Genomic DNA, 13,004 nt, shown 5'->3' with positions numbered 1-13,004 from the left:
GTACTGTAATAGCCTCTTAACTGGCCTCCCTGCTTCCACTCCTGCTCCTAAAACCCATCCTCCACAAATCCATTCAATCAAACATTTAGAAAATGCTTTAAAACCATTCAATGACTTCCTATTCCATCCTCCACTTAGAGTCAAATCATATTTTTTACCATAGCCTTCTAGAACGCCTTGAAGAAGTGACCGCTGCCTACCTTTCTAACCACATTTACCACTCCCTGTAGCTCCTTAGCCATAGTCACAACATTCTTTCAGTCCGTGTAACAAGCGTGATCCTTCCCCACCCCAGGTTCCCTCTGCCGGGAGCACTATTCCCCCCGCTCATCAATAGGCTGGCTCCTTCTCAGTGCTTAGATCTCAATATTTTAGGCCTAACATGCATTTCTCAGATAAAATATTATTATAGGACCCTATTTATTCCCTTTATACAGTACTATGTAACATAATCTATAATTATCCTTGTTTATTGTCTGCATTCCCCATGTTTACTTCATGGCGGTAAGCACCATAAAGTTTGAAGAAACCACATTTGTCTTTTTCACTTCTGTATCACACGGAGCCTGGCACTTAATAGCTGCTCTATAACTATTTTTAAATGAACATAAGAATATATATATAAAAATAGTCTCTACACAGGAATATAAATTTTTTTCTCCAGCACTATTAGGCAACATCACACATGGCACTCATTGCTTTCTTGAAAAAGTGATGGTACAAGAGAACATCCCTATTGTTAGTGGCTTGAGATTTTCACTCCTCCAAGCTCTCTTATCTCTGTGGTATGAAAGCCGACTCAGAATCAATAACTTGGAGGCTGCTATGATGTTACTGAGAGGAGGCACCAAGCCAGGGCAAGTGAAAAGCGGGGGAGGGGCTGGAAAGACCTGCACACACACAAATACTACATTAAAACTGTAAAAACAACAATTAGATAACTTAAAGGAAAACGGGGGGAACAACTTTTTAAGAGGCACCTAAAGAAGTTTCCCTGTGTACTAACAAAAGTCCTTGGAATGTCAGCACAGATCCCTAAGTAATAAAAATAAAATACTAGAGCTGGAAAGAGGCTCAGAAATCAGACAGTCCTGCTATTCTCTTTTATGAATAAGAAGCCTAAGATGCAGTGAAGTGATACGGTTTACTCAAAGGGAAGATCTATGTGGCATAAGGACCAGAACCCAGAGCCCCAAACACAAAGCCTAGGCTCGTTTCCCATTGCACATACAGTATATTTATGACATGCTGGCGAATGGGAGGCTCGAGAAGAGTTGCCTGGAGTGTTCCCATTCGTTCCTTTCCTCAACAGTTATTCAGTACCTCCTACGCGCCAAGCACACTACTGAGAATGCAGCTGATTCTGCCAGGGCTATCATCTGATAGTGAAAAGGGCGCTTCCTCCCCCATCTCCGATCATTTGAGGTTTGAAAACAATCTAGGTCTGCCCGGGCTTTCCCACGTCTGCCCCTAAGCGCTAAGAGCTTGTCTGAGAAGACGCGCCAGGTGACAACGCAGCAGGTAGGAGGGGTTTTCGAGGGTACGGTATGAGATACAGACTGCAGACAGTACAATGTAATGAAGCTTCTCACTTTAAAAAGGGATGTTATTTCCCAAATGAGCGCTCAGAACTTTCTTAATGGCCCCAAAAATACCGGAGCCCGGGCGCCGGGCTCCCGCGAGTCCGCAGGAAGACCGCCAAGGCGGACGCTCAGCTCACCTTCCCGCCCGGCGTGTCAGAAGGCCCAGGATTCTGTGTGTGCAACCACATCTTCCGGTTCCCGCCGGAAGTTTTTCAAACGCCGGAAGTCCCGCCTGGCTTTTCCCTGACTCGCCGCATAGGCGCGCAGCTACCGGAGCGGGGTGGAGCCGAGCCAAGCGGAGGCGGAACTAAAGCGAGGATCCCGCGGGACCCGCTCGTCGGCTGGGGGCGGAGCTCCATTTACCCACATCCGGCGGAGGTTATCGTGAGGTTCTTGCAAAGGTCTACCGCTTCCCTGTTTTTATTTCTTTATCTTCTGTTAATCCGCTTTGCTTGTATTTTCTTCTCTTTTAAGTTTAATCAAGAATGTTTCTGTTTATTGCATTATTTGTAATTTGCAAATGTGGAAAAATGAAAAACAATCAAGCTTTATTCTTTCTAACGTCACTTTTAAATGTCAGTAATTCACTTCCCTAAGGGTGTTTCCTAAACCCTGAGATAAGGGTTTGCTCTAGGCTTATGGAACTATCCCAGTTTTGCCTTTTCTGTTAAGCCCTCACGCAGCCCCTGAGGTTTATGGGAGAGTTTAGCCCTAGAGTCATTACTGTCTTACGTTGGTCTCTCAGGCAGCTTGGGGGAGGCTCCCATCAAGATGTCGGAATAGAAGGACAGGGGAGATCACCTCCTCTCACAGGTACATCAAAAATACATCTGCATCTGGAACAATTCTCACAGAATACCTGCTGAACGCTGGCAAAATAGCTCAAACACACCAAATCACAAGAAAGATCTCCACATGACCAGGTAGGACAAAAGAAAAAAAAAAAAAACGGAATCTCAGGCAGCTTGGTACACTGCCAAGCACACTGATTGGGAAACCCGGTTCTCTCAGGAACTGCCTCGTGCTCTGGGCGAATACTTCATGTCTTTGGATTTATTTCCACCGCCTACCCCTCCATCTCACTCCTTACCTGATAAGGTACCCCGCACATATTAAGGGTGAATATTCACTGAATTAATTTACTTGAGGCAAATGCAGGTCCCAGTTACCTAACCTTTTGGGGCAAGAATGGAAAAATCCATTTCATTTTTAGATTCTTGAAAAGTGCTGTGTCTTAAGTCCTGATCACCTAGTAACCTAGGTGAGCTATCCTCCATATCCAGCAGTTCCATTTCCCTTCCCACAAAACATAAAAATAGCTCCTGCTTATTACTTTGATGAGGCCAAGTATCTTAACCCCACTTCCATACTCTAAGCCCCACTTTTTTTCACTAACGGAACTTAAAAGCTATTATAAAGGGCTCCCCAACAATTCTTCTCTCACTTTCCCTTTAATATATTTTCTCAAAATCAGTTCTCATTGGAAATGAAAAATGGCTTGTTTTTTGGTGGTGTGTTTTTTACAGAGTACATTAAACTCTAAGCGCCAAAGAAATTACATTGTAAAATTAGGGAAATAAGGCTGCTGTTAGTCTAGATTAGAATTTAGCAAATCAAAACCCCATGGATTCATCTTAGAAGACTCTAAAGAGCAGCTTTCCATGCTACTGAATCATTTCCAGGAACTCTTATTAAATGCTGAAGAGCTGAGCAAGCTATTGAAATGACCCTTTGGGTCATTTCAGATTCACCCACAATGAACATAAATTTTATTGGCTAATTTTTGCAATGGGGAGGAAAACAGGACTCCTTAACCTTATTAAGGTCTCTTCGTCTATATCTAAGATCCTTGGCGATAAGGATCCATTTCTGAGATTGATTAGGGATTTGTTTTTTCTTTCTTAATTTGCAGGCTTATGTTGCGTTTTGCAATGGTTCCAGTAGATCTGGAACTCTCTGCTGCAATCACAGTCTGCTCCACAATTTCTAGTTCTGAAAGAATTCTAGAGAACACATTATAGTTCAGGATATGGGGAAGTGAAACCAGGTCATAATAATCAACAACAACAATTTACAATTTATCGTTCACCTACTTTTGATGTCGAATTGTGCTACATAGGTTTAAGGTACGGGTGGGTCAAGTTTAACCAATATGCTACAAAATCTTTTGACAAAATTCCTGTCCTGAAGGAATTTTCAAACAAGACTGGGGACTAGATACAGCCACAAGAGACAGAGGCCCAGACAAGACAGTCTAGGTTCAAGGGCTAGGTTGTACATGGGAGTAGCCACATTACCAGTGAGAACAAGAGTAGGGCCTGGCCAGCGTAGTGTTGGACCTTGATTCCCCTCTCCTCTACCAGGGAGAATTGTCTTTCAACTGGGGAAGAAAAAAGATTACTAAGCTAAAGTAAATAACCTGGTGAGGTTTTTGACATCAGACATCTGGGGAAAATAAAAGCTAGGGCAGTATCCGCCAAAAATACTGAATGGATCTTGAGAAGGCATCAGTTAAGCGTGAGGAAATTAATTGTACAGATTTTTCAAGGAAATGGATATTCATGCATCATTCAAAAGGATTATACACATTTAAATTTATCTTACGTGAAGTAAAATTGTGGGATTTACATATGGAGCTAGAATATAATTTTAATCTTTCGGTGAAAACTGAAATTTGCAGTGTTTTGTCCACTTAATCTTTTACAAATCCTCAAAGTATTTTTGTAATGAATGTAATTAAAAGCAATATTAAGGGGGAAAAAAGTCTGAATCATTGACAAACTACTGTATCTATTGCATGGCCCACTGTTCCACTTATCATCTGCCTGGCAAATTCACTGGCTCAATCACTGGTACTCAATCAGTTGCACTCATGAGCAGACGTATTGCAAAATTTTCTCCTGGTGAGTTTCTCATCCTCAAGTAGTGTCCAGGGATCACTTCAAAGGCCTAAAATATCCATTGACTAGCCTGAGATCCAGGCATAGATACCGCAGAGAGCTCATTAGGATTCTAATGATGGCATGGCTGGTTGAGTTGCAGAGAAGGAAAGAAAGGCAGTATAGTGGGACCAGATTTATTTTGTTCATCACCACAGGGAGCCATGTCTGAAGACTCTATACATCAGAACTAGTAGTTTGTTTGCAGTACCTTGAGTCCCGTATTCCAGTTTAATAAACTGGAACTATCTGCAAGGTGCTTGTTTGAAACACTCATCCAGAAACCCTATAGTCAGAGTTTTAATACTAGGAGCTTCACACACTAACTGAAATTCAAATTTAGAAAAGCATCATGTGTCAAATCAGTCTATGTCCAAGTTTGTGTATACTTATGTTTTTAAGTCAAGTTTATTGAGTATAATTTACATAGAGTAAAACTCAACTTTTTTATTCTGACAAACACATACAGGCATGGAACACAACCACAATCAAAATATAAAACATTTCCATCACCTAAGGAAAAAAAAAAATGCCCCTGTGTAGTCAACCTCCTCCCCCATGCCAGCCCCCTGGCAACCATTCATTGTTCTCTGTCCCAATAATTCCATCTTTTCCAGATTATCATGTAAACAAAATCACACACTATGTAGCCATTTGAGTCTTCTTTTTCTTTTTCCACTTAGTAGAAGGCATTTTAGATGAATCCATGTTGTTGCATGTTTCAGTAGTTTGTTTCTTTCTATTGCCAGTTAGCATTCCATTGTGTGAATGTTTGTTTAGCCATTCTGCAACTGATGGACATTTAGGTGTTTTCTTTCCACTTTTTGGTTCTCGTTAACAATGCTGCTATGAAAACTCACGTACAAGTTTTTGTGTGGACGTGTGTTTTCATTTCTCTTGGTAAATAAATACCTAGGAACAGGATTGCTGAGTCACATGGTGAGTGTTTAGTTTTATAAGAAACTACTAAATTGTTTTCAAAAGTGGCTGTACCATTTTGCATTCCCACCAGCAATGCATGAGAGTTGCAAATGCTCTACATCCTCACAAGGACTTGATATTGTCAGGTTTGTCTGTTTGTTTGTTTGATTTTTGCCATTTAATAGGTGTGTAGGAGTATCTGATTAGAATTTTAATTTGCATTTCCTTAATGACTAATGTTTAGTTATTTGTCACTCACATATCCTCTTTGATGAAGTGTCTGTTCAAATATTTTGACATTTTTTAGTTGGATTTTTTGATTGTTGAATTATGAGAGTTCTTTATATATTGTGGATACTAGTTCTTTATTAAATATGACACTTGGCTTTAAGAGTTGTGAGTTATTACAGGCAGCTGCCATCATAATAGCACACAGAAAAATGATTCCTCCTCTGACCATGAAGAAAACTCTACCACAGCCAAGTGTCCTTCAAGAGACTAGCTAACATATGGTATCAAAACCACCAACCTTTTTACATGCATGAATTTTCCTGAAACGACCATTCCACAGACAGAAAACATTCTTTGTAGAAAAATGGCCTAACTTCACAGTGAAGGATGATACAAGTATGAGCTTAAAATACCCTAAGCAATTGTCACCCTAAAGGAATGCTTTAAAATTGAGAAAGTGGCATGCACAAGCTTTTAGCAAATAATGTGGAAAGTTAGCTAAACCATAATGTTCATACCGCAGAAGTGGGTATTTTGTTTAGACTGGACCATGACCTGAGTATAAGAAAATCCAAACAGTTTACCAAGAAACTCCTGTTGGATTCTGAAAGTTAGAGAGTTTAGCAGAAGTAGGTGCTGCATATATAAGGGCCTTTCATAACTTTCTGCCGTGAGCTTTTTTTTTTTTTTTTTTAATAAATTTATTTATTTATTTATTTTATTTTTGACTGTGTTGTATCTTCATTGCTGCGCGCGTGCTTTCTCTAGTTGCGGCGAGCAGGGGCTACTCTTCATTGCAGTGAACAGGCTTCTCATTGCAGTGGCTTCTTTTGTTGTGGAGCACAGGCTCTAGGCACGTGGCCTTCAGTAGTTGTGGCTCGCAGGCTCAGTAGGTGTGGCTCTCGGGCTCTAGAGCGCAGGCTCCGTAGTTGTGGCACACGGGCTTAGTTGCTCTGCGGCATGGCATGTGGGATCTTTCTGGACCAGGGCTCGAACCTGTGTCCCCTGCATTGGCAGACGGATTCTTAACCACTGCGCCACCAGGGAAGTCCCTGCTGTGAGCTTTTGTTAGTTAGGAGACCCAGATCTATAATTCCTATAACTTTCAGGCCTGTTTCTAGAAATCATTAGCTAGTGCTTCTCAAATTTTAATGCACATAAGAATCACCAGCAGAACTTCTTTTTAAATGCTAATTTCCAGCCCCTAGCACCCAAAATCCCAACTGAATGAGTTTACCATGGCATCTACATGTATATCAGTACACTGGATGATTCTGATGGGGTGTTTATACATTACTGGAAGAACTGGCCTAATTCTTACCATGTACTTGATTTAGAAAACTTAGACGACTGAGCTGTAGCAGTAGGGTTTCTACAGTGTTTTATGGTGCTTAACCTTAAACGTCACCTTCCAAAAGGTAGACCAGATAGTTCCTGCTAGCCACACTGACTATTTTGGTATAGTTTATTAACTGAAAATAACTTATACTTACAGATTGCTTAATATTTGTAAGATATTATGGTAATTATATACTTTTTTGTTTTGTTTTTAAAGTATTTTTTGAGGCAGATAGATGATATATTTATCCCCATTTTAAGATGATAAAACTGAAGCTTAGAGCACTCACCCAAATTCACCCAAAATTACAGAGCACTATTAAATAAATGTATCACAAACTAAAGTAGTTTTATGCAAAACAGTTTTATACCTACTTCAACTAAACGCTTATATATTATTTATCTATTGCTGCATAGCACATTACCCTGAAATATTTTTTTCATGCTGTAAATATTTTAAATAACCTCCTGGTAAATAAACTGGATGAACTGGATTCCAGAGAGACTGAGTCTGGTCAAGTAAGAGTGCATATTCAAAGATATATTGAAAATAATGTCCCAACTATTTCATGATATAGCAAAAACTTCCAGTTATAAGACAAATAAGTTCTAGGAATGTAATGTACAACATAATGACTGTAGTAAACAATATTATACTGTATATTTGAAAGTTACTAATAGAGTAGATCTTAAGAGTTATCAGAAGGAAATGTTTTGGGCTTCCCTGGTGGCGCAGTGGTTGAGAATCTGCCTGCCGGTGCAGGGGACACGGGTTCGAGCCCTGGTCTGGGAGGATCCCACATGCCGTGGAGCAACTGGGCCCGGGAGCCACAACTGCTGAGCCTGCGCGTCTGGAGCCTGTGCTCCGCAACAAGAGAGGCCGTGATAGTGAGAGGCCCGCGCACCGCGATGAAGAGTGGCCCCCGCTCGCCGCAATTAGAGAGGGCCCTCGCACAGAAACGAAGACCCAACACAGCCAAATAAATAAATAAATAAATAATAATTTAAAAAAAGAAGGAAATGTTTTATGTCAGTTGCATGTTAAATAATCTACCTTATTAAAAAGTAAATTTATGTAAAAGTAAGTCTGTCCTAATTCTAGGAAGTATTGTTTCTGTGCCCCAACACACAAATCACTGAAAATTGTTCATTTTACTGCTGGGCCTTTAAGCTTTCTTCACCTCAAACTGGCCTGTTGATGAGAGGGAACCATAAATGCCAACAAGAATTGATGGTAATCACCCTGGAACCTGTTGTTATCCACATCCAACCAGCACTGGTTGGATCCTATCTATGTCAAACTTGAAAGCTCTGGCCCTGAAAATTCTGCCTCTATTCTGTATTGAACTTTTTGAGTTCTTTTTGGAATAGGCCTGAGATCTCAGCTTGGCCCTACTTGGTAACTATTCTTTGCCATCTGGGATTGCTAGGATTGATTTTGCTTACTTGAGATTTAATACTACTTTTGTGTGTATAAAACATTCAGAGTGGTCTGGGAAGTGGCTACTTCCATTTCTAAATATCATCATCAACAGAAATGAATCAGCAATGCTGTTTTAGTGACACACATAACTGCCAGCATCTTAGAGTCATTCATTGCAGCTGCCTCCTGGTTTATTTAGCAAACACTATGTATGAGCTATCATGGTAACCCAATGGTTGCCAAGTGCTTTGGTGCCAATTAAACTGTTTTTTTTTTTTTACTTTTCAAGACGTTTCTCTCCCCACCCACCCTAGATACTGCTACATGATTCTGCTGAAAGTCAATGTCTTATAAAAGAAGAGCATCTGATATATTTATGCTTTACCTTATGGAACAATTTCATCAGTAGAAATGTGAAGGAAGCAATGAGGGGAACAGCTATAGTGAACTTAATTTTAGCTAATAAATATCTGGTTGATGATTTACAAGTAACAGAAAACTTGGGAGAAAGGGACAATGTCAGTTGGAGTTAGTGTCCAGCCAGGCACAATGCTGGACTTGGGTTGAGATTGGGGCACGTGATGGCACAGCCATTACTAAGAACAATCACAAAACCGTGTACAAATCTGCACAGAAGTAGTGGTGTCAGGAGGACTCATGTCCAGTTGCACTTTTTGAATTTGAATTATTGTTCAAATGTTTCATTTATTAACATAATTATGTGATTCAAAATGTGAAGGATACAAAAGGGAATGCAACAGAAATCGTCACCTCTGCTCCCCAGTCACTTTGTTCCCCTCCCTTTGAGCAATCTTTTTTTACCAGTTTCTTGCAAATTCTCCTAGAGAAAATTCTTTGCATATGCAATCAAATGAAATAATATACTTTACCAAACCTAGGATCCCATTGATTGCAAGATGTGCCATTATTATGTTTATATATTATTAATATACATATACTATATATATGTATATATACTATATATATATACTATATATAGTATATATACATATATATACTATATATATTATATGGTGTGTTGCATTATATGGTATGTATTATACATATACTATAATTATAGTATGCTATACTACTACAAAAGAAAATTTTTAAGAAGCACTGTCAATTAAACTATGATTCGCCATCTATTATACAATGAATTCTGATTTCAGAGACATCCAAAGTGTGAAAATATGTGCATTTTAGAATCAATGAAGTCTGACTTACATTCTTTTTTTCAAATTTTACACAAAAGATTGTAGCCTATGTTTATGATTCTGTATTATGCTTGCTTCACTCAACAGTACATCCTGGAGCTTATTTCATATCAGTACATAAGGTATTTCCTCCTCCTTTTTTATGTGGGAGAACTGTGAAAAGAGGACTTTAACGAGTATGTTCTATGACAGAAAGTGAAAAAGGAAGGAATAGGACACTCTTTGGAAAAGATAGTGAATAAACTGCAGATGACTGAAAGAAAAAAACATAATAACCCTTATTTTGCTTGTTTCTTCTCCAAGGATAAAGATATTCAAATTGGAAAGTGTAGGATAGATATCATGAAAAAAGAGCTCAAGTTTGCCATAAAAGAAAAAAAAATAGTAAGATGATGTCTAGATAGTTTATAGGAGTTAAAACCTCTGAACCCGAACAAATAGAAACCACAGCACTAAAACACACAGACATGACAAAATCATTTGGGGGAATTTTTGTGAAATAATGAAGGAAAGAAGAGGTGACTGAAGATGTGGTAAAAGATTTGTACAAAAGTGAAAATTACAGGAAATACAGACTAGCAAATTTTCCCATTCATAAGTTTTAAAATACATTATTAAAAATATGGTTTATTAGCCCTTAAAAAGTAAAAATGTCATGCTTATTTTTTAAAATTGAAAAAAAAAAGAGGTGATTAAAAGGAACCAGAATAGGTTCGCTAGAAATGTTATGCCATGGCTAGGTTGTGGCTATGGTGAGGGGGAAGGAGCTGAAGAGAAGCTTGCTTTGCCAGCAAACTAAACGACTGCCCTGCCAACAGTCAGGGAACATTCCCTTCACTTGTGCTCTGAGTGACACACTACAAAGAACAACAAGGTAAGAAATGGAACTGGATTCAAGTCCTGTCTCAGATGCTACCTACTAACCTTGGAAAAGTCACACATTTTGTTTTTCCTTATCTAAAATAAGGAGACTTCATTTATTGATTCCTAAATTCCTTTCTGTAAATTACATTTTAACTATAATCTGGTTATAACTATATTACATATAACTATATATTATCACTATAATCTAGAAAATTTGAAAGATCAAGAGTTTTTTGATGTAAGCAAAATGTCTGATGTCTTTCATGATATCTTTGTGGAAGTGATGAAGAAATATGGATTAGGTTCCCATCTAGTTCCAATCAGGCTGACATTTCTATGCAACAGGTTTATGAATAAATCAAAAAAAACATAAGATTGGGAAAACCACTGTTCAAAATCACCTCAAATTACTGAAAATGTGCCTGAAATCAATAAAAGGAAATTTAGTAAAGTTGATCTTGAACACCTCTACTTTGATTGTAAAAAAAAAAAAAAGTCATTTACGATGTGGAGAAATTAGAACCCTCATTCGTTGCTGGTGGAAATGTAAAAATTGGTGCAGACGCTGTGGAAAACACTTTGGTGGCTCCTCAAAAAGTTAAACATAGAGCTGCCATATGACCCAGCAATTCCACCCCTAGATATACACCCATGAGAAATGAAAACGTGTTCATACAAAAACTTGTACATGAACATTCATAGCAGCATTTGTAAGAGCAGAAAAGGGAAACAACCCAACTGTCTATCAATTGATGATTGGGTGAATAAAATGTAGTATGTCCACACAATTGAATATTATTCAGCCACTAAAAGGAATGAAGTACTGATACATGCTACAATATGGATGAACCTTAAAAACACTATACTCAGTGAAAGAAAACAAACACAAAAGGCCACATATTATATGATTCCATTTATATGAAATGTCCAGACTAGGCAAATCCATAGAGACAAAAAGTAGATTAGTGATTGGCAGGGGGTGTGGTGGGGGGCATTGGGGAATGCCTGCTAATAGGTATGAGGTTTCTTTGGGGGATAATGAAAGTGTTCTGGAATTAGATTGTGGTGATAGCTATGCAATCTTGTGAATAAACTACATACCAGTGAGTTGTACATTTGAAAATGGTAAATTTTATGGCATGTGAGTTATATCTTAATATAAAAATTAATTTAAAAGTTATTTACAGAAAATCAGTATGAGAGACCAGACTTCTTAGTTTAATAAGGTGAAAACAAAACAGCAATTCTGAGTTGGCTGTGAGCTCTTAATTGAATCAACAGACTGAAATGGCTGCTTAAGAAAGTACGCCATCTTGAGTTTTTTTAACACTTACTGAGAACATATTGAGAATAAGGCCAAGCATTTCCAGGATCATCAGAACAACTCTGTAAGTGGCTGTTATTATCTTCATTTTACAGAAAAGGAATCTGATGTTAAGTGACTTGCCCGAGGTCACCCAACTAGGAAGGAGAGGGCCAAGCTTTGAACCCAGTTTATTTGACTTTGGGAACTATGTACCTGACCACTGCACCATACTTGTGTAAAGAAAAGATTAAAGTCCAGATCAAGGAAGGTGATAGGCTGACAGCCAACTACACTAATCATACTTCATCTTGGCCATCATGGCCAGTTCTGAAAACCACACTGATGGTTTTAGATTATGTCCGCAAGCTCTTTGATGCTGCCCCCTTCAAAAGGTGAAGCCAAACTTCCCTCCTTGAGTGTAGGCTGTGCTTTGTATCTGGCTTCTATAGAATAAGAAGGAAGTAATAGTGTGTAATTCTGATATTAGGACATAAAACATGTTATGGCTTCCCTCTTGCTCTCTCTTTTGGATCACTACCTCTGGAGGAAGCAAACTGCCATATTTCGAGGACGCTCAAGCAGCCCTATGGAGAGTTCCACATGGCGAGGAACTAAGGCCTCCAGGAACTCAGGCCTCCTGCCAAAAACCAGCAATGACTTGCCAAGCATGTGAATGGGCCTTCTTAGAAGCAGATCCTCCTGTTCCAGTCAAGCCTGCAAATGACTGACTCTTGACTGGGACCTCATGGGAGACCCAGAGCCAGAACCACCCACCTAAGCTATTAGAGGATTCCTGACTCTTTCTTTTCGGAATGATGAAAGTGTTCTGGAATTACATTGTAGTGATGGTTGCACAACCTTGTGAATATACTAAAAATCACTGAGTTGTACACTCAGAAATGATATAAAATAATATACAGTTAAAGCATCAACTAAGTTTTAGGGTAATTAGTTTCATGGCAATAGATGACTAATACATAACTTTAAGGGACACTGAAAAACCTAAGTGTGTCCCAAGAAGGACAACCAGGAGGTCCCTAGGGTTTTAAGCCCTGTCATGTGTGGAATGTACTTGAGGTGTTTTTGTCTGGACTAGGGGAGTCTGATGAGGACCTAGCTTCTGTGTGCAAAAATCTTCCAGCAGGGTGACATCAGCATCAAAACTGAATAAGGTGTCCCTCA

The 13,004-nt window shown here is 39.0% G+C and overlaps 1 protein-coding gene across 2 annotated transcripts in view; it reads right to left on the bottom strand.

Annotated features, from left to right (window-relative positions):
- Window positions 1-1,860, bottom strand: part of SRBD1 (S1 RNA binding domain 1) — a 227,775-nt gene extending 225,915 nt beyond the window's left edge. The window contains exon 1 of one of the 2 annotated variants that reach the window (XM_082358018.1): window positions 1,721-1,860. In XM_082358018.1, the coding sequence (XP_082214144.1) occupies window positions 1,721-1,771 (51 nt within the window). In that variant the 5' untranslated portion in view covers window positions 1,772-1,860. Of the gene's footprint in view, window positions 1-1,592 lie in introns of both variants that reach the window. The other variant, XM_082358019.1, reaches the window with a different exon arrangement.
- Window positions 1,861-13,004: the final 11,144 nt, after the last annotated feature.

This window comes from Balaenoptera borealis, assembly GCF_965194805.1.
Source record: "Balaenoptera borealis genome assembly, chromosome: 15".
In the NCBI taxonomy this organism is placed as follows: domain Eukaryota; kingdom Metazoa; phylum Chordata; class Mammalia; order Artiodactyla; family Balaenopteridae; genus Balaenoptera; species Balaenoptera borealis.
The sequence above is the reverse complement of the archived record's forward strand: the minus strand, read 5'-3'. Positions and strand labels throughout refer to the sequence as shown.